The sequence below is a fragment of the Lepidochelys olivacea genome, assembly GCF_965140295.1.
Source record: "Lepidochelys olivacea isolate rLepOli2 genome assembly, chromosome: 20".
NCBI lineage: Eukaryota > Metazoa > Chordata > Testudines > Cheloniidae > Lepidochelys > Lepidochelys olivacea.
The window spans coordinates 846,927-869,547 of NC_140430.1; the positions used below are offsets into that span (position 1 = coordinate 846,927).

Sequence of the window (22,621 nt, forward strand, 5' to 3'; positions counted from 1 at the left end):
AAGTTGATTATAAGTTGAAGTGGAAACATCCTCGTTGCTTAGAGGGAGCAAGCTGCAGTATGAGGCTTTTTCCTGATGAACAAGCATTTCTGGACTGAGAGGTTTTAATGCTTAAATTTTTCATGTGACTTTCCAGCTGGTGACTAGAAAAAGTTGGCCCTGGCAACTGAAGCACTGTGTCCACAGAACAGGAGCAGCATGATCAGTGCTAGTTTCCCCATGAGGTTTTGGACCAGTGTGCATAATCCGTGTCCTGGAGGACCGATTCTTCACAGCTCATTTAATCTTTGGGCTCCCTACTGAGACATCCAGCAAGGATGTTTTATGTTCTTATGATACCAGTTGTGATGCTCACCAATGAAACTCACCAATCCTATTTCACAGAAGAGGGTTGTCAAGCAGCCATTGGAGGATAAAAATGCCATGCGATCTTTAGCAACCAAAAGTGGCGGGAGGCCTCAATTTTACACTTCATCCAAAAGGCAGCACCTTCAGTAGCACCAGCCCCGATCATCAGTTAAGTAGTGATGCAGATGGGAGGAACTCCCACCAAATCATCAACACTTCCCAAAGCAATCTGATTTTCTGTAGAATTCTCCCATCCAATTACTGGCCTGGCCTGCGCCTGTGAGCTCCAATGAGGTTGCAGTACAAGCTGGCTTCACTTTGCTCAGAAATTTAAAAATAAAAATCACCACGTCTAATCTTGCTTCACAAGTTTTTGCTGATTGCTGGATTTTCGGGCAGGTCCAGAAGTCTGCATTGTATGGCTCTAAAAATGAGTGCCATTTATTCAGATTTTAAGGCCATGAAGGGACCGTTATGATGATCTAGTCCGACTTCATGCATTACACAGGCCATAAGGATTTCACCCAGTCAAAGCAGTCATCATACTAGGAGTGGGATCTGAAACCAAGCATTTAGGGGAGACTGCGACCTTAACTTCATGCTTGGCCACTTCTGCCAATTACAGTGTTGACCACTTGGTTGAAGATGCAGACAAACTTCAGCTTCTTCTGATCTCATTGTGGAAATGAATTACTCCAGACTTACAATGTGGTCTCAAGAACCATCACACCAAAGACCAATTTAGCCATGTATTCTACGTCTGAGCATTCTGCAACACAAAGATCATACAATAAAGATGGATCGGAAGCAACCAGCTAATTCTGTCAAAACAAAGAATGCATGGAAATATATAAATACTTGCATGTAATATCTAGGCAGAGAACAGTGACTAGGTGCAAAGACTTCTGATCTGGACCCTGATGCAAAGTTCATTAGAATCAATGGGAATCTTTTAATTGACTTCCGTGGGCTTTGGATGAAGCTGCTGGTAACCTAGGAGGGTCTGACAGCTGACAATTGACGGCTGGTGTGGTGATCTGAGCCAGAGCTTTGGGCTGATCCAATCCTAGCTGAAATATTTACTGCTGGAACTGTTGCACACTCTCTCTCTACTTCAAAACTAGTGCCTATAGACAAGCATAAGAGGGGTTGATTGCCCAAGAGGTTGTTATAGAAGGCTGGTGGTGGTCTGAGGAAGCATCTTAAGCCTGGGATGACTGCTTGGGCTTAACAAGGCTAACATTTCTGGAGTTTTTAAACCTAAAGCCCTCTTGGGAGGTAGCTAAAGCAGTGATGAGGGGGAAGTTAATATCAATTACAATTGTATGGAAGCACTGATGGATGTGGTGAGGTTTTGGGAGGCAAGGGATGGAAATCCATACATGGTCTGGGAATAGTAAAGTGTATCAAAAGTGCTCACAGCTAACAGTAGATTAAGGGAGTAAGAGATTCATAAAGCACAACATTTAATGACTCATTAAATGCCTCCTTCTGAGTATGAATTAAAGGGATAAGTTATCGTTGTGGCTGATGGAAAAAGCACTTCAGTAAATATGTTAAAAGGAAGGATGCCAGTCTCATAGGAGTCTCTCTTATCAGATCTCTAAAAGGTTAGGTAGGGATTTCTTTTCAGAAGTTGCATATGATCCAATTCCCTGGGCAGAGTGAAGAAAGGTAAACTACATTTCTTATCTGGAAAAATATTTTGGAGGATGAAGTTTGGAGATGGCTCAGGAGTGTCCAGTAGCAGTAGGGGCCTAGATAACTTTTCTGTGCAGTCAAGGCCAGAGCTGGTGATGGGACACCAGACGAAATCCACCTGTGACATGATCTGGTGTGGCAAATATTTTGTGACACATCTTTCCCACTTGCTCTGGAAAGGATGTAGGGGCACCCGTGCTGAACTCTTATGGGAAAGCTGACCAGCCTGTACGCACAACCTGCTTGCCCAGCTCCGACAGGATGAGGAGGAGGATGAGAAACTAACAATATTTTATTTGTTTGTCAAAGACCAAAAATTAGTTGCTGCCTGAGTAGAATTTTGCAAGGCATGAAAGGGTCTGATTTGCCAAAGCAGAAGAAGTGAGACAGAACAGACAAAGGGAGTAACTTCGCGTTCATGGATGCTTTTAAAAGTTATCAGTACTGTTTATAATATGAATAAGGAGGTGGAGGGCTAAGCACGAATTTCTAGCTGAAACTGAGATCTAATATTGGCAGAAACATTTGATGGTCTCTGTTGTGTCTCGTGGACATGGGGCTTAGAGCTCCAGGGAGAGGTGAGGGATTTTACCTTGAGCTCATCTAACTGGTTTTGTCGTGGTGAAAATGTTGCTTCTCTTTCTTAGTCAGTCAGTAAGCAGGATGAAGGTGGCTTTTATTTTAATTTACTGCAGCGGTGCTTGAGTTTGTGGGGCCTGGCAGTTTTGTGGTTGGAAAACCATTTTGGCCTTTGTAAATGGAGCAGGGTTGAGTTGGAAGTTGCCATGGGAGGGAACATCCCAGGATTATTTTCCAGAGTCACTTATGGCCACCCTTAGAAATTCTGTCTGAAATCCACGTGCAGCAAAGCTCTTGTCTGCTTTTCCTCCCTTCATACTATAAATGCAGAACAATCCCGCTGGATGTTAGAGTTGTTTGTTTTTTAAGGGTCTACCCTTGTTTTTCTTCTACACTCCAAATTCCTGTTGACTTCTGACTGGGTTCTGCATATCTTTCACGTAGGTCTGATTGAAGGTGTTATTCTGCATTCCTTGCTCATGCAAATTGTCCACTGAATTGAAGGATGGTACCTGGGCAGATCAGACTGAGCTTGGAAGATCCCTTTTATTTTTTGCCTAAGACACGTACTGTCGTTTGTATTAAACCACATACATCAACTGAATTTGAAGAACAACTAGCCAAAGACTTAAAGTAATAGCAAAAAATTTTTCAGTACATCAGAAGTAGGAAGGCTGCTAAACAACTAGTGGAGCTACTGGACGATTGAGATGCTAAAGGATCCGACGATAAGGCCATTGCAGAGAAACTAAATGAATTCTTTGCGTCGGTCTTCACGGCTGAGGATGTGAGGGAGATTCCCAAACTGGAGCCAATCTTTTTAGGTGACACATCTGAGGAACATATTAATAATTGATCTGAAAAAAGGGGTTAAACAGTGAGGTGGCAACATTTGCAGATGATACAAAACTTCTCAAGATAATTAAGTCCAAAGCAGACTGCAAAGAGCTACAAAAGGATCTCTCAAAACCAGGTGACTGGGCAACAAAATGGCAGATGAAATTCAATGTTGATAAATGCAAAGTAATGCACATTGGAAAACAATCCCAAAGATACATATAAAATGATGGGGTCTAAATTAGCTGTTACTACTCAAGAACGAGATATTGGAGTCATTGTGGATAGTTCTCTGAAAACATCCACTCAATGCGCAACAGCAGTCAAAAAAGCAAACAATGTTGGGGATCATTAAGAAAGGGATAGATAATAAGGCAGAAAATATCATATTGCCTCAATATAAATACATGGTACGCCCACATCTTGAATACTGCGTGCAGATGTGGTCACCTCATCTCAAAAAAGATATACTGGAATTGGAAAAGGTTCAGAAAAGGGCAACAAAAATGATTGGGGTATGGAATGGCTGCCATCTGAGGAGAGATTAATAAGAGTGGGACTTTTCAGCTTTTTGAAAAGAGATGACTAAGGGGGTATAAGATAGAGGTCTATAAAATCATGAGTGGTGTGGAGAAAGTAAATAAGGAAGTGACATTTACTCCTCCTCATAACCCAAAAACTAGGGGGTCACCAAATGAAATTAATAGGCAGTAGGTTTAAAACAAACAAATGGAAGTATTTTTTTTACACAATGCACAATCAACCTGTGGAACTCCTTGCCAGAGGATGTTGTGAAGGCCAAGACTATACAGGGTTCAAAAAAGAACTAAATAAGTTCATGGAGGATAGGTCCATCAATGGCTATTAGCCAGGATGGACAGGGATGGTGTCCCTAGCCTCTGTTTGCCAGAAGTTGGGAATGGGTGATGGGATGGATCACTGGGGCACCTGGCTTTGGCCACTGTTGGAAGACAGGATACTGGGCTAGTTAGATGGACCATTGGTCTGACCCAGTATAGCCATTCCTATGTTCTTAACTGTCTTGTGCAGCTTTGGCTCCAAGTTTATAGAGTCCCAAAGAGGCAGTTTATACTGGAGAAAATCCTAACACTTTTCGTGGAATCCTCTTATGCCAGATTGAAAGAGTAAAGGCCAGTCTAAAATGGAAATTTACATAGGTTTAACTAAAGGTGTGTGTTTTAAACCAGTTTAAACAAATGCGACTGTGTATGTGGACAATCTGATATCCTTTTAAACCTGGCTTATATCTGTGTAGCTTGCACCATATGAACAAGGTTTAAACCCAGATAAGACTGTCCACACAGGGGTTTGCATCAGTTTAACTAAATTAGATTTTGCACTGATTTAACTGGGTGTAACATCTGTGTGCAGACAAGCCCTAACATTCATCTCAGAGGCTCCTATATATGCGCTGTCACTAGAGAACAAAGATTTTGAATGGTGACCTTTTAATACACCGGACCCCTGCTAGAACGCGGGATTTGGGATCCATGCCCAGTACCGCGTTAACGCAGGGACTGCGTTAGAATGAACTGCAATTAAAGTAATTAAATTTGGGATCCATGGCCGTGACCGCATTATTTGCGAATTTGTGCTAGATAGGCGCGCGTTCTAGCAAGGGTCCGGTGTATTTTAATTTGTTTTAAGACACTGGGTCAGATTTATTCCTTTTCCTTCACTGAAGTCAGTGGAGTTACACCCAGGATTCATTTGGCTCAGCTTCCCTCCACCACCACCCCTTATACTTTTTGCTTTAATCAATGTACAGTAGGGGAAAACCGGAATAGATCCAGTGCATCTTCAATTTCACATGGACCTGGCTGTCCTTAAGCAATGACCTTTTGCCACTGTGTTATAGATGTAATGTGCAATGTATTGTCTGTGTGATAATTATATGAAAGTGATTTCTAGCCCTATTTTCTCTCTGCAGGCTTGAAGACCATTGTGGGTGCCCTAATTCAGTCTGTGAAGAAACTGTCAGATGTAATGATTTTGACAGTGTTTTGCCTCAGTGTCTTTGCTTTAATCGGCCTGCAGCTGTTTATGGGCAATTTGAGGAACAAGTGTGTAATATGGCCAATTAACCTCAATAAGAGCTTACTAGAGAATGGCACCAGGGGGTTTGACTGGCAAGAATACACCAACAATGTCTGTAGGTATTTCTGCAGCAATGCTCCCTAAAGTCTGTTTCCTTTTTACATGACAAAATGTTGTTGGCCAAGATTTTCAAAATGACTGGAGATTTTGGGTGCCCAGCTTCAGGCACCTTAAAGGCCCTGGTTTCTCAACACTTTCTGGAAATTGGGTCTCTTTAAGGTGTCTTAAATTGGGCATCCAGATTCACTTTGGAAAATCATGGCTTTGTTCATTTCAGCATGGTGAGTGCTGTTCCTAAAATAACCACTGTCCATTGGACTGGCCAGTCCTTGTTATAACGTTGCAGATCTGGAGAGGCCTGGGCAAAGCTCTGTAGATCTGTACTCAACCTACGTTATTTTGTTTAGATCAATGTGACTTTTGCTTTGCGATTCGAACCCCACAAAATGGTGGTCCTGTCCACCTCCACAAAGTAGCTAAAACACAATTCTGCCTTGAGTGTAGGTGGTACTGGAGAGTGTGTCATCCTTGACCCTGGAGTGTGCTTGAAGCACCAACCATGTTTTAATTACATCAGAGGATGGTTGTGTTAGTGTTCCATAGTGCTGGTTCTTTTCCAGCAAAAGTGGAACCAAAAACTCCAGAGAAAAAATTAGTTTAAATCACCAAGTTTCACCGTTGTATTAATTTCAATGGAATAAATGGTTCCAAAGATTTAAAGGTGTTAAATGACCCTGCCACTGTCCAATGTTAAGCAGTTTTACTGGTATACAGAGACCTCAACCTGCTTAGTACCATGGCAAACACATCATTAAATTTCAGTAAATTTCAAAATTTGAGGATCAGGATGACAAAGACCAAATGGTGTCCCAGTAAAGCCAGGGGTCCCAGGAAATGTTGCGGGTGCAGCCATGATAGTGAAGCTCACTTCTTTTAGTCAGCAATTGTGTTCACTTTTGCCTCCTTGCCCCCCAAAAGGACCCAAAAAGGGAATGATGAGCAGAATAACCTATCCTCTCATTATTTTATCTACAGATTAGGTCTAATTTCTGACAATCCACCTTTGTTTCATTGATTTCCTGTCCCTCACTTTTCTTGTTTATCGGCATGATCTTAACGCAGTCCTTGAATTATATCAGTTGGCCTTTTTGTTTAGACTAATTCAGCCTGTCTCTACCTTTTGCACTTTTCCCCATCTATATTTATTGTTACAGATTGTCACACCTTATAAACTTTTATCTCCTTTCCCACAGTTGGGCTCACAAATGGAGTAGGCCTACTAGGCCCCAATTATCACTACATCACCTGGTTTCAAGGACAAACCCTACACTGTGGCCCATGGTTCAAGGCTCACTTGATACTTGGCCCAGGTTTGCAACTTGTTTGTCCAACCCACAGTGAGTTCTGTGCCTCCAAGCTCACAAACCAAGCTTTTTAGAGCCCAGTCTGTTTAGTTTTAAATGTAGAGTTTTTGAAAGCTACTTCCTTGCTTCAGGGATTCCTTCTCTCTGGCTGTGTCTTATCAAGTGTTATTCATGAGTGGTCAGCCAAGATTGCATACAACTCTGCAGAGAGGGCTTTAGGGTTTGAGAAAGTGGCTCATGTATTTGATTCTTAAATCCTAGTTCTATAGCAGGGAGGCTCCCAGCATCAGGGCGTGGGGCACAATAAGCTTCTCTCAATCCTCCACTGAGCTGTACATGCTTTCTTTCTATTAAGCCTTGACCTGACCCCCACTTTCCCATTATATCTATGTCCAGCATCCTCTTCCAACTGCCATTCTTGCATCCTGGCCTCCTGTCTCTTAAAGCCTTATCTTTGTGTGTCAGTCAGCATTGATTTAGAAAAAGACCAAGCATTTGGAAAAGATATGTGCAAAGAGACCTATGGAACATGTTGAACCATTTGTAACTAATAGTTTAGTTGTAAAACTGAGCCTGTTGTCCTTTCCTTTCCTACTTATTTATTTTCAATCACTCTAACAGTTCATGCAAATTAATTGCAACCTATGAGCTATTTGATTATTCTCTATTCATGACAGGTTTCAGAGTAACAGCCGTGTTAGTCTGTATTCGCAAAAAGAAAAAGAGTACTTGTGGCACCTTAGAGACTAACCAATTTATTTGCGCATAAGCTTTCGTGAGCTACAGCTCACTTCATTGGATGCATCCGATGAAGTGAGCTGTAGCTCAGGAAAGCTTATGCGCAAATAAACTGTTTAGTCTCGAAGGTGCCACAAGTCCTCCTTTCCTTTTCTCTATTCATGGTGTGCAACAGGCAACCTTTATTACCTGATATCAGTTCTTCATCCTGACTGGTTGACTTTTATACAAATGGGGATAATGAACCCTAAATACTTGTGTCTGTGCCCAAATGCCGTGTAGATACAGGTACTAGCTCAAAGAGCAGCCTATTCCCCAAACATTAACAAGAGCAAAAACTTGTCCCCGAATAAAAACAAGGTGTAAACATGGTGAGTGGGAACAGTGAGGAAATGTCTGTGAATGCTATCGGCTCTGCAGATGAAAGCATCGACCTGGCTCCTGAGCTCCGTTATTTGGTTTTCGCTTGGTTCTCACTCACCATATTTCCACTTGAAGTGACTGGGTGCCTTGTATCTCCTTTTGTACTTGTGCAAAGCAGGTAAACAGGCTAGTAGGGCTTACACAGGTGTAAGTGACAACACAAAGCGCAAGGTAGTGGAGAATCAGGGTCCAGCTCTTCGCAGCTTCTCCCTTGCTTCCCCACTCTTGAATTAACTTGCTCCAGTGTGCCAGCGATTCATTTGTATTTGCGCTCAAACGGCTGTATTAACTTCCAGGAAGAACCTAGATGACTGCTCTGTTAAGGCTTCTGTAGTTTTGTAATATGCTGAGTCCATTAAGTGTGCAGTGTGCATACATATGTGTTTTAACATTTTTTTTCAGCAAACTTTTACGTAATCCCTGGGGCCCTTGATCCTTTGCTCTGTGGTAACAGCTCAGATGCAGGGTAAGTGTTGGACTTGATTAAAAGTAAAGAATGTCTTTCTTCTCCAATGGCTTTCATAGAGCTTAGTGGTGGCACAGGCTTAAAGGTGATTCCATGTAGCCTGTTCTCCTTTCATTGAATGCACCCCATTAGTAACTGTCTCTCTACTCTGCATGTATCATGCCTGACACAGGGTATTCGTGTAGGCTTGCTGGACTGCGGTGTCATATGTAAACAAAAATATAACTTCTGTTTTAAAAAGACAGATTCATTATTTGTGGTTCATTTTGCACCACTTAAAATTAAGCAACTGATGTGTATGGAATGTTGCAGGCTACATTCTCCCAGTTCACTAGCAAATGGATCGTAGCCGTACTAGGATGGGATTTTCAAAGGAGATTTGGGAAGTTAGAAGCACTGTTCTCATTGCTTCTCAATGAGAATTGTCCTAAATCATTTAGGGCTTTGGGCGCCTAACTACTTCTAAAAATCTGGCCCTTGGACACTTGAAATCCAGTCCTGGGTGCCCAGCTGCCCATAGCTCTTTGAAAACCCTGTCCCTAAACTTTAGCGTTCGTATTTAATTACCTTATTTAAAATCTATGTAATGCATGCTGTAAATACAGATAATGGTATTTCCATTAGCATTAGTAAATTAATTCTGTTTAGTCAAAAACTTACAGTTGCTGGTTAATTTGGGTCACAATAGAAAACTTGATTGCTATAAAAGCAAGAGAACAAGAAAATGAATTTATGGGGTCCTTGAATTTCAACCTCAAGTCATTTAGATTATTCAGGAGGCCTGAAAGGCTCAGGATGGCTGGGAATGATCTAGAGCTTTTCACTTTTAGATTGCTGGTTCCAATCCAGCCTTGGTCAGTAGTAACAGTTCTTACCTTGTGATGGCCATTCGTTGGTCAATATTAAGTAAGTTGGTGGTTCTTAATCTAGATCCCAATGGTAGGTCCATGTCACATCACCTACCATCACCACAGTTGGCACTGGCTGGCCTGCAGCAAGGCCAAGGATTGAGGGCTGATCCAAAGCCCACTGAAGAACATGGAAAAACTCCAACTGGCTCAAGGGGGCTTTTGTTCAGGTCACCAGTGGGTATGAAGATTGTAGTAGGCTCTTACCCCTGTAGCTAGCCTGTCCAGCTCAGGTTTGGTCAGGCAATATGAATAACCTTGTACTGCTGCATTCTGTGGATAAGGGCTTCTGTCTCCATGGTTGTCAACTGCCCTGTTTTTTTGCCAACCGCTTTGTCCCCATGAAAATAAAGCACATATGAAATGTTGCACCTTGCTGCTGTGAAAGTCATCACAGCCTTTGGCAACAAGCCTCCTGTTCATCTGTCCTTATGGCTCTTACAATATTGATACCCTGAAACTGCTTTCCTCTTTTCTGCAGCCAATGTCCAGAGGGTTACACATGCATGAAAGCAGGAAGGAATCCAAACTATGGCTACACAAGCTTTGACACTTTCAGCTGGGCTTTCCTAGCCTTATTTCGCCTTATGACTCAGGATTTTTGGGAAAACTTGTATCAGTTAGTAAGTAAATGCATTGCTTCTCTTTTGCTTACAATGTTTTGTTGCCTGTAATTTCATACACATTTGTGGGAGGATGGGGAGTTTTTTAAGGGTCTGAGGGAGCCACCCACAAGTGTATGGTTGTGTGACTTAGGAGGAGTTGTATTTTTAAGGAGGGGAAGAATGGCACCAGGGAGAGCACATGTAGCATTCTTGACTGTTTTCAGCCTGGAGGCTGTTCTGTTTTGCTAAATCTTCTAACTAAGATTCTGTGGTGAATGCTGCAAAATTGTCATGCTGTATGTTGTGCATAAGTGCGCACCTGAGCTTTGCTGATACTCTTGTAGTATAACACAGGGCATCCAGGTGCTTTGAAGGGTAAAGTGTGTCCATCCATGTTGTCTAAGAACAATTCAGACTTCTCTAGCAGGTTGGCATCATGCTGAACCAGCATTGTTTCAAAAGAATCTCTGTGCTTGGCATTGAGTTTCATACTGTATTTCTGAATCCCTGAAAACTTCCATCTTTTGGTCAGATTTACAACCTTTACTCCTGCCTGACATAGCATCAGGCTTGTCCTTAAAGGAAGGAGAAGAGTCATTTCACTGCTTGGGCCCAAGGTTGTTGGGTGTGCTGTGTATCCTAATTCTTTAGAATGGATTCTGCTAAAAAATTAGATAACACTTCGTATGTATGGTACCGATGTATTTTTCTTTAGAATCATCCATCAGAACTGTGATTGGCTGCTCAGATCCATATTGTAGACAGTCTCTTCTGAATCAAAGTGATAGGGAAATTGCTGTCTCTTTTTCAGACCTTGCGAGCAGCAGGAAAAACGTACATGATATTCTTTGTCCTGGTTATCTTTGTGGGTTCATTCTATCTGGTCAATCTGATCTTGGCTGTGGTAGCCATGGCTTATGAGGAGCAGAACCAGGCCACGCTGGAGGAAGCGGAGCAAAAGGAAGCAGAATTCAAGGCCATGTTGGAACAGCTGAAAAGGCAGCAGGAAGATGCGCAGGTTACAGTTTTGATTAATTCTTTTTTTTTAGGTTGTTATAATTTTTTTTCTGAACCATTAATTACAAAACAGAGTCATATAAAATTATGAAAATACAGTAATGAACTGAGTGGTGTGTCTGGGCCTCACTGCGCTCTGTTGGATGGAATTAGAATTGCTCACCCTGTGTTCCTATGCCCAACATATTGCTAATATTTTTTACGGAGTTTCTCCTTTAGCTAAAGTGGCAGTGGCCTGCGTTTTTGTAGCAAGACGACCTGGGTTCTGTCTCTGCTACCTCTGTGACAGTCCAGGTGTATAGCACAATGGTAACTGCAAAGTTCTTAGAAAGCCACAGATTCGTTCTATTATTTGCATTGCACTGGTTAAAGCATCTATCACCAGAGAATGTCAGAACAGCTCTCGGTTCTAGCTGAGCCTTGCCACACCCATGTAAGGCAGATAAGTATTATTTCTACTCATCAGAGAGAGGACTAAACTGAGGGACAAAGAAGTGAAGTTACTTGAACCAAGGGGAGTCTGCAGCAGAACCCACAAGTTCTGGATCCCAGTCCTGTGTTCTAATCATTTGCACAAAATCCCCATTTTAAGGAGGAAGCAGAACTTAGGAGTCTGGTGTCCTGATCCGGTGCACTAAGCATTAGACCACACAACTTCCCAGAGCAGGAAAGAGAGATGTGGATTCCTAGCTCAGCCCCCCATGCTGTAACCATTCCACTCCACTGCCTCTGCGAGATGACTGTCATTTTTCTGTCTTACCCACTCCCTTTCCCTGTCCACTAAATAAGGAACAAATTAATTTTCTCCCTTTCCCCTCAGGCTGCTGCCATGGTCACTTCGGCAGGGACGGTCTCAGAAGATGCTGTGGAGGATGATGGCAGGGGGAGGGTGTCTCAGAGCTCTTCTGAGATTTCCAAACTCAGCTCTAAGAGTGACAAGGAGCGGCGGAACAGGAGGAAGAAACGGAAGCAGAAGGAGCTCTTGGAAGGAGAGGAGAAGGGTGACAACGAGAAGGTGTTCAAGTCTGAATCGGAGGATGGAATGAGGAGAAAAGCTTTTAGGCTGCCAGACAACAGGCTGGGAAGGAAATTTTCCATCATGAATCAGGTAACATTCCTTTGCATTATTAAGAGTCACATTTCCTTTCTTGGGGCCTCATCCTGTGCCCTTTGCAATCCAAGGGAATCTTTCCGTTCCTTTTAATTGATGCTGGATTAGGAGGAAACTTAGGGCCCAATCTTGTAGTGTTTGCTTACACAACAAGTCCTGCATGTCCCTGTGAGCCTAGTGGAAATCAGGAATAACTCTGAAGTCAGGGCAGTTACACAGGTGACTTTCAATTAGACTTATGCGCATAAGTGCCAGGTCGCTTTTGAAAATGGAACTAAGGCTCCTAGGTCACTGAGGTGCTTTTGAAAAATTTACTCAACATGCTTGGGTTCGATCATTTTTCCTAAAATTTTCTTTGTATATTAAAAGTGCTGGATTGAGGACCAAAGGGAGTAAAATCCTCCCCTAAAGCCCAGCACAAAGGCACCAGCTGGGGATGCTTTCTCCCACACTGCCACCCAAATATGGTTCAACCTTAGTTTTAGCAGCCCCCTTTAGGGGAGTGCAGTCTCCATGGCCTGTTCATTCCTTGGCCTCTTTGCTGAGCCTGCTCCCAAGGATCTAGCTGTGATTGTGATTTGTATCTGTATTACAACAGCACCTATTGACCTGGATCAGGGTCAAGACCCCATCATTAGCAATTATCTTTGAAAAGTCATGGAAGATGGGAGACATTCCAGAAGATTGGAAAAGGGCAAATATAGTTTCCATCTATAAAAAGGGAAATAAGGACAACCTGGGGAATTACAGACCAGTCAGCTCAACTTTTGTACCTGGAAAGATAATGGAGCAAAATAATTAAGCAATCAGTTTGCAAACACCTAGAAGATCATAAGGTGATAAGTAACAGTCAGCATGGATTTGTCAAGAACAGATCGTGTCAAACCAACCTGATAGCTTTCTTTGGCAGGGTAACAAGCCTTGTGGTTGGGGAGGAAGCGGTAAATGTGCTATATCTTGACTTCAGTAAGGCTTTTGTTACTGTCTCGCATGACTGTCTCATAAACAAACTAGGGAAATACAACCTAGATGGAGCTACTATAAGATGGGTGCATAACTAGTTGGAAAATCGTTATCGTTATCATTGGTTCACAGTCATGCTGGAAGGGCATAACGAGTGGGTTCCTACAGGGATCAGTTCTGGGTCTGGTTCTGTTCAATATCTTCATCAGTGATTTAGATAATGGCATACAGAGTGCACTTATAAAGTTTATGGATAATACCAAGCTGGGAGGAGTTGCAAGTGCTTTGGAGGATAGGATTAAAATTCAAAATGATCTGGACAAACTGGAGAAACGGTCTGAACTAAATAGGATGAAATTCAGTAAGGACAAATGCAAAGTACTCCACTTAGGAAGGAACAGTCAGGTGCACACATGCAAAATGGGAAATGACGGCCTAGGAAGGAGTACTGCAGAAAGGGAGCTGGGGGTCATAGTGGATCACAAGCTAAATATGCGTAAACAGTGTAATGCTGTTGCAAAAAAAGCAAACATCATTCTGGGATGTATTAGCAGGAGTGTTGTAAGCAAGACACGAGAAGCAATTCTTCTGCTCTTCTCTGCGCTGATTAGACCTCAACTGTAGTGTCCATTTCTGGGCGCCACATTTCAGGAAAGATGTGGACAAATTGGAGAGAGTCCAGAGAAGAGCAAAAAATGATTAAAGGTCTAGAAAACATGACCTGTGAGGGAAGATTGAAAAAATTGGGTTTGTTTAGTCTGGAAAAGAGAAACCTGAGAGGGGAGAGTTTTCAAGTACATAAAAGGTTGTTACAAGGAGGAGGGAGAAAAATTGTTCTTCGTGACTTCTGAGGATAGGACAAGAAGCAACGGGCTTTAATTGCAGCAAGGGCGGTTTAGGTTGGACATTAGGAAAAACTTCCTAACTGTCAGACTGATTAAGCACTGAAATAAATTGCCTAGGGAGGTTGTGGAATCTCCATCATTGGGGATTTTTAAGAGCAGGTTGGACAAACTCCTGTCAGGGATGGTCTAGATGATTAGTCCTGCCACAAGTGCAGGGGACTGGACTAGATGACCTCTCAAGGTCCCTTCCAGTTCTATGATTCTATGCTGGGCACTGTACAGACCAGGACAAAAAGGCACTCTCTGTCCCAAAGAGCTTTCAGTTCAAGTGATGCGGTTTATGGAATGCAGGTAACTACCCTTTAGGAACAGTAGTGAGGCCACTTGTACCAAACAGACAATTGCACTGACTTGTCCAGTGTAAATGGATGGCCCTAGATCCAGGGATGAGAGTGGCCTTCTGTGATATCGCTTTGCTTTTCTTTCTACCATTCACGCCGTCATTGTTCTTTCTTTTCTCCCTCCCAGTCCCTTCTCAGCATCCCAGGCTCCCCTTTCCTCTCCCGGCACAACAGCAAGAGCAGTATCTTCAGCTTCAGAGGGCGCTTCCGTGATCCAGGCTCAGAGAACGAATTTGCTGATGATGAGCACAGCACGGTGGAGGAGAGTGAAGGCAGGAGAGACTCCCTTTTCGTCCCCTTCCGTGGCCGGGAACGGAGAAGCAGCTACAGTGGTTACAGTGGGTACAGCCAGGGCAGCCGGTCCTCACGGATCTTCCCCAGCATCCGCCGGAACGTGAAAAGGAACAGCACAGTGGATTGTAATGGCGTGGTGTCCCTTATTGGCGGCCCGGCATCTAATAGGCCCGTGGGACGCCTTCTGCCTGAGGTGAAAATAGATAAGGCAGCTACTGATGACAGTGTAAGGAAGTCAATGAGTAGATAGTCTAGGCATGGCGGTCTGCCCTCTTCTGCTTTCCTGTATGCCGCCCTCCAAGCCAAATGGAAACCCTGATGGAATGAAAATTGGTTTGTCTAACCGCAGACTATATAGTCTGTATTGGATTCAAAGGCTGCCATGCTTCAGTTACCCCCTTCCTTTCTTCTTGAGTAACCTACTGACCCACATCCTCCTCCTGGCTTCCTGGGGGGGCGGGAAAAAAGGCTTGGAATTGAGATTTTCATGAAGGATATAATAATAAACCTGCCATTAGTAATGGCAATTCTTAGGAACAATTTATTTAAGAGGTGCGGGAGAGGAAATAGACCAAGATTTGCTGGAAAGTTTCTCCCACCAAATTTAAAAAAAAAATCCTTTATGGAGGAATAATTTTAAAAACAAATGTAAACAGGGCAGAGAATTTTTACATTCGAAGGCCACGATCCTGCAGTCAGGTCTAGATGGAACAAAGTCTTACTTCCTTACCCACTGAAGTTCATGGAACTCCTTTGGAGTGTAAGTGGAGCCACCCTCCTGCCTGGATCAGCTTGCAGGATTTGGGTCTTAGAAGTGAAGGGAGGAGAGTGTGAGAGAGCAATTTCAAACAAAGAACCAAATCAGGCACCAGGAGTGACAGCTTTGGGGAAGACCAGACCTATGAGAAGGGGGATCTAGGTGAAATATGAAGCTTAAAAGGGAACACTGACAAGAAATTTAATTCCAAATATAGGTTTTGTTCTTTTTTGTAATATATATTACAAAATCTAGTAAGGAAGAAATGTTTTAATGGAATTAAGAAAATAATTTCAGTGAAAACAGTGTCATTTTAGATTTAAACTTTCTCAGCATGGCACTAGTGCATGAGAAACAGGTGGTGAAACTGACTATAAACAGAGCAGAGACTCTGACCGGTCTAGTTTCACTGCCCAAGTTGAATGAAATGAAACCATCAGTTTAGATGGTTGGGAAGTAAACTTAATTTAATTTTTAAAATCCTTCCATTGTAATCGTCTCATCCTTCTGTGTGAAATCCTATAGAATTTAACAGAGACAAACTTACGATAGAATTTTAAAAACCATCTTATGGAAGCCTAGAGGATAATATAATTATCAGGCCCCAATCCGGCAATCTGATTTATGCATATGGATCTATGCAGTCATGCACACTGCTGCACATCAGTTTGGCTCAGGTTGCCAAATCAGGGCCTTTACAGTCTATAAATTGTTTAAGGTGATATCTATTGAATCATATTGATTTAATCTCCCTCAAATTCTACAGGAATTTTCCACAAGGGAAATTTTTAACACAATGGAGGAAAATAATTTTTTCTTTTTCTTTGTATTTTTTTTAATATCTGATTTTTCTCTTGACAGTGACTTTTTAAAACAAAAGGGTTGAATGAACTTCAGTCAAAAAATTCATTTAAAAATATGCCAACAAAACAAGTTAGTCTAGAAAGCCAGAGAGAGCCTGTACTATTATGTGCTAGTTAGAAGGGATTGTTTGGCCTTCGATAAAAAGAAAGGGTATCAAGATCATTTGTGAGCTGTCTAAAAAAAATAGCTTTTGGGGGAAATCCAGCTAGTGTGTGTGTGTAAATTCCAAGCAGTTTTTTTTTAATTTTTGCAACCTAAATTAATACCCTCTAATCCTTGATTCATCCTTGAGACTTTATTGACCCTTCTTTAGTTACGTTAAACTTTAGTTCCTACCTTCTTCCCCAGTTAGCATGTTAATATAATGTGTAGTTTGAATATTTTGTTCTCTTTCTAACACAGCATGGAAATATTAGAAACTGTAATTAGCATGATGAATGCATGAAAAACACCTGAAGAGAGACTTCTGTATTATGTGATACTGGATACACTGGTTACTTGGCAGTTCTTTTTGATAACTGGCTATACCTGTAGTTAAACAATGCAAATACCAATTAGCCATCATGACCACTGGGGAATCACACGGGTTATGCAGGATACCTTAGTCACTCATAGAGTAAGTATCTCATTTCCTTAAGAAAGGGAGACAAAAGGCTGTTTAAGGCACATGTGTTCTTTTCACAAGCAACTGATGGCAGACTCCTGTATCGAGGGCAAAGCAATAAACTGTTGGTAGCACACATGGTAGATCTCTGGGCCTAGATTTGCTCCCATTGGGTACAATTAATCCTTTACTAGAGCAAAGCCTAAGAAATGATTACATCTGTCTTGTATAACAAAATCCAGATTTTGGCTGTTGACTTGAATGGGAGTTGAGAGCGCTGGGCTCTCGCACTGTAGTCTGTCCTTAATTACCAGCAGCTCACATTGTTCTCTATGGGCTGGACTCTGCCCCAAAGAGTTTACAGTCTAAATAGATGGGGCAAACAAAGGTGGTAGAAAGGCAGGACTATTTTTAAGTGACTAGCTAAGTCGCACAGGGAGTCTGTGGCAGAGGTGGGAGCTGACCCAAGATCTCCTGTGTCCCAGTTAGTACATTAGCAACAATCCACCCTTCCTCCGATTGATATAAATTAGGCTTCTTGCGGAGCAAAGGACTATGCAGAAACTGCCAAATTTTTAAAACTCTCCTTTTGGTTGGTCTTAAATATGCAAATACTCTGCATTAAGAATATATTGGAAATGCTAAGCTTCCAGTAACCACATTTTTTTTAAGCAGTGCAAACTACTGCTGCAGCCTGCGGAAGCAGCATCCATAGTGTTACGTAAGATAAACGCACCAGGCTCGTGCATAAGGAATGACGTCAGTATGGAAAACTCCCGTTTTATTTTCTCCCTTGGGTGCATGCTATCTATCCAACGTGACGATATGCAGAGTTTCAGACTGATCAAGAGTCTGTTCTAATTAGACATGTGAATTTTGCAGGGTACTACCGAGGTGGAGATTAAAAAGAAACATACCGGGTCTCTCTTGGTCTCAATGGATCAACTGAATGCATCCTATGGAAGAAAGGATCGAACCAACAGTATAATGACTGTTTTAACTAATACCCTTGTAGAAGGTGTGCACAATGCCATGTAATTTAGTGTGTATGTCTGTATTTATGTGTGTGCCTAATGACGCCTTGGCTGCCTTGGAGAAACTAGAAGACCTATTGCTGGTAACTAGAAGGAGATTCTCCTCTTGGCTGATGTGTTATGGAGTTGAATGTGGTGGGTTTAATCCCTGTTGTTTCTGCATCCAGTTTGACTCATGCAGCAATGTGTTTGTTACTGTATCAGTGTGACAGTTTTGGGGGTTGTGGTTCTTTTCCCCCCTTGTTTGGATTCATATGATAATTTTCAAACCTTCCCTCAACTGAAACCTCAGTGTTTTGGGTGGGAGATGTGTGGAACTGGAGTTCTGCCTGGCTTCTACTCAGAACCACAAATTCCTCCAGGTTCTGTTGAGCCATGGCTCAGTCTTGTGAACTGGGCCCCAAGTTGTGGCTTTGTAACAAACTCCAGACTGAGAGAGAAAGCACTAAGCATTTTACACAGCTGTATTAATTCCCCTTTAGAACAATGCAAAACACAGCTATTACCGTACAACAATGTATATCACATTAAGGAGATTGGTGGAAAGACATTAAAGGAGGGAATCTGGGCAACACAACTACTTGTAGGCAGCCATGGAAAAGGTGGTTTTTGTGCTGTGTTTAGCAGAGATGAAACCACAACAGCCAGAGAGGTTGGTGATCGGAGCAGAGGGAGGCAAATGGATTTTTCTGCTGAGCTGCTGTGAAGGCACCAAAGAATTGATGCTTAACTTAGTGGTGATTCCTCCCTTAGAGAAGTACAGTGCTTACTTTGTGCCACGGCTTGCCAGGGCTGAGCCCTGGCACCTCTAGGCTTGGCAGTTCATAGCCCTGGCATCTCTTTCATTACAAATTAAGCACTGGAGAAGTACTTGTGCATTTTGTTTGCACCTAAATCTGCACCTCTTCAAAGACTCTCATACTCCCAGGTGCAGGGGAGTAAAAACAACTGGTGTATGTTCTGGTTCCAATAACAATATGCAAAAGGGAAACTATAGTTGTCACTCAATCTGAATGTATAGGTGTTCTGCACAAATGGGGAATGGAGAAAGTCTCCTTTGCCTGAAGCCCAAGAATAGAGAGATCTGAACTGCATTGAGATCTTGGCTGTGTCAGCTGTCAATAGAGAGTGATTTCCATGTGACAAATGCCGAAATAAACAGCAGATCAAGATGAGCAAATGACTCTGATTTCCAAATATATTATGCAAGAGGCTGTAAGAGTTTGAGAATGACAGACGTGTGTGTGGGGGGGTGTTCTCTGATTCTTACAGGATCCTGTAATAATATATATGAAAATTATATATACTTTGAAAATAGAGCAAGGTTTCTGTGTGGCTTTCCTCCTGCACAAACTCCTACAGCTCCAGTGCTGTGATCCTTTTTTAAACTTTCAGAAAACCAATGCAACCATATTCTTAGCAACCAAAAGACAAATTGGAGTTGGAGAAGTCCACCAAAGCATCTCTCCCTTCCCAAGCAAAAATACAACGACCACCTTGGACAGTTGTGTGAAGCTTGGATAGAATAACCGGAGGACAAAGAATGGGCAAAAAGCAACATAAGTTTCCAGGAGAAATGTAAAAATATCTTAAATAAATAAAGCCACTTAAGTCACGGGTGTTGCGTTCATGGTGGCTTTCTCTAAATGGACAACATTCATTTTAACCATGCTTGTACCAATTTATCCCAAATTGATTCTTTACTAAGTGAACTAAGTGTGTCCACACCACTGTGTTGCATAGTTTAAAATGGCATCTTTAGGTAAACTGGTGCAACTTTGAATATAGGTGAGGTCTGAGGGCCCGATGTGTGAAGTCCAGTAGATGGAGTCCCGTTAACTGCAGTGATTGTTGAATCACATCCTAAACCCACAGGTTGGGCTCTTGGGTAAAACAGTTATGGGATCCGATATTGTTATTGTAATTTGTATTATGGGATCACCGAGAGGCCCCAGTCCCAGCCCCATAGTATTGGGGACAGTACAAACAGCAAAGAGACTCTGCACCAAAGAGCTTAAAGCAAAGTATAAGCAAAGACGCAAGGTGGATTCAACACCGCCAAGGGGAGCAGTGAAATGATACTGTAGCCATGTTAACAGATTAAGGCAGATCTAGGAGGACAAGACCTGACTCTTTGCTATTTTGTTTTGTAACTGCAGAGTTGGAAGAATCCCAGAGGAAGTGCCCCCCCTGTTGGTACAAATTTGCCAACACCTTCCTGATCTGGGAGTGCCACCCACATTGGATCAAGCTGAAAGAGATAGTGAACATGATTGTCATGGATCCCTTTGTTGACCTGGCCATTACCATCTGTATTGTGCTGAACACTGTCTTCATGGCGATGGAACACCATCCCATGACCCCTGAGTTTCAAGATGTTCTGACTGTAGGAAATCTGGTAAGAGTGCTTTGGGAAAACATGTTGTAGGGGGTATAGAGGGTTCGTAAAACTCTGAGGCTTCGTGTTAACAGTGACAAGCAGATTCACGTTTACAATAATACAAATAAATAACAGTAAGGGTAAATGAACTAGCTATCAATAGTGTCATGTCACCCTTCTGTGTACAGATCCTTGCAAATCCTTTTAGAAGGTCTGTGTGTTTTCCCAGACATCTGGGCACTGCCTGAAATAAGTGGCAAGATCCTCTACAGTGCAGATGGGGGACTGATTCAATGCCCACTCAAGTCAATGGAAGTCTTTCACACTGGCTTCAGTGGATGTAGAACAGGGCCTACAAAGCACTAGATGAGCTGGAGAGGGAGTGCAGGGGACACGACCCTGTATCACTGAGAGTGCTGCTGCCAAGGGATCTCTGCCTCTCCGCAAGCATGAGGCCCAGGAGGGGAGTGGTAAGGTGTCTCTTTGGCATGATGAACACACTTCAACTCATCAGAAGGAGGCAGTGTGCCTTCTAGAGGAGAGAGCACTGGCCTGGGACTCAGGAAACCTGGGTCCTATTCCCAGCTCTGCCACTGGCTTGCTGTGTGACCTTGGGAAAGTTGAGGAGTACTTGTGGCACCTTAGAGACTAACCAATTTAATAAATTTAAACCAATTTAATAAATTGGTTAGTCTCTAAGGTGCCACAAGTACTCCTTTTCTTTTTGCAAAGACAGACTAACACGGCTGTTACTCTGAAACTTGGGAAAGTTAGTTCTCTGTGCCTCAGTTTCCCCATCTGTAAAATGGGAATAATGATGCTGACCTCCTTTGCAAAGTGTTTTGACATCTACTGATGAAAAGCATTACATGAGTTAGATATTTTTATAATTAGACCAGAGCGCACCACCCTTTTTTTAACCATGTGCACTTGTGTGTGGTTTCACGTTCTTGTTTGTAGTGTTGGGAGATAGGGGTGCTGTTAGATGCTAGCTGCAATCTCTTATTTACTCCAGAATGTCATCTTTCTCTCCTTGTGATTTAGACTGTCTCCTGTTAGTTCCCCTCTCCCTACAGCAGTGTTGTGGGCAGTCATGTTGCTGGCTAATAATTAGCCATCCTGCTGCCAAAGGAATGGCTTAAACTGCAATGTATCTGCAATTAGCAGAGAAGGGGCCATGACTTACCATGAATAATTAGTACCTTAAGTTACTGCCTTACTACCAGAATTCCATGAGGGAGATGTTTCCTCTGGGAAGCAAACATTAGTAGGGTCACAGCTGTAGTGTAGACTGCCCACATGGTGGGTGAAATGGCTTCCAGGTTAAGTGACTTTCTGTGCAGGGCCCGTATCAGTAAGGTAAGAAGGGGGTTGCTCCAGGAGGAGATCAAGGAGCAGGGGAGATCCAGTAATGCTGCAGGCCGGAGGTCAGAGCACAGGGCTAATGACTAATTCTCTGCCGTTCTCCAGTGGGCACAAAGGTCCCCAAACGGAGCGATTCAGCTGCTCATGGGCAGTGCAGTGAGCAATCTTTCTGGTCAGTGCAGGGGATGAGGGTTGAGGATGGGAAGAAGCAAAAGGAAGCCCAGTGGATCCTCTGCTCTGCGGATCAACTGACTAATGCCCAAAACTGATGGAGAGCACATGCTCTGCAGAGGCCTCCATGGCCCGAAGCAACCAGGGAGCATGGGGGGGTGTCTGTGCTCTTCAGAGGGAGGAGTACAGTGTCCTGCCCAAAAGGCCCTTTTACTCAGGTTTTGCACCATGGTCACATGACTTTGCCCTGCACTGTACTAAGTGATTCTTCACTCTAAAAGGGCACAGATCCAGAGGAGGCGCAGAGTTCCTTCTGCAGCTCATGTGAAGATCAGTAGGGTTTGTGTGTGCCTGGCATCTCTCAGCCTCACACCCAAATACTTGCTAGGCTGATATTTTCACAGGAGACTCTCAGAGGCACTGTGCACCTGCTTCTCTAACTGCAGTCCCTGTGAGCTGTAGATGCTCAGCACTTTTGGGGCCTGATGAACATAACTGAAATCAGTGGAGCTGTGCTGGCTTATACCAGCGGAGGGTCTAGCTGTACCTGCCTCAGGCCATGATCCTGTGACCACTGAAAGTGATGGCAAAGCTCATATGGACTTCACCAGTGTGGGACCAGGCTGAACCACAGCTGGAGACCCTGAAGTTTCGATCACTTCTGAACATTTGTCTGTAAGGTCTTGATAGGAGAGTGATTACCAGGGAAGCCAGCAAGGGTTGCACCA

At 42.9% G+C, this 22,621-nt stretch overlaps 1 protein-coding gene across 3 annotated transcripts in view; it reads left to right on the top strand.

The window, feature by feature from the left end:
* Positions 1 to 22,621, top strand: part of SCN8A (sodium voltage-gated channel alpha subunit 8) — a gene marked incomplete at its 5' end in the record, with an annotated part of 113,857 nt that overhangs the window by 56,017 nt on the left and 35,219 nt on the right. For all 3 annotated transcript variants that reach the window (XM_084610444.1, XM_084610442.1, XM_084610443.1), the window contains 8 exons: positions 5,417 to 5,638; positions 8,511 to 8,574; positions 9,964 to 10,105; positions 10,899 to 11,105; positions 11,925 to 12,212; positions 14,552 to 14,911; positions 17,826 to 17,961; positions 20,137 to 20,375. In XM_084610444.1, the coding sequence (XP_084466570.1) occupies positions 5,417 to 5,638; positions 8,511 to 8,574; positions 9,964 to 10,105; positions 10,899 to 11,105; positions 11,925 to 12,212; positions 14,552 to 14,911; positions 17,826 to 17,961; positions 20,137 to 20,375 (1,658 nt within the window). The remainder of the gene's footprint in view (positions 1 to 5,416; positions 5,639 to 8,510; positions 8,575 to 9,963; positions 10,106 to 10,898; positions 11,106 to 11,924; positions 12,213 to 14,551; positions 14,912 to 17,825; positions 17,962 to 20,136; positions 20,376 to 22,621) is intronic.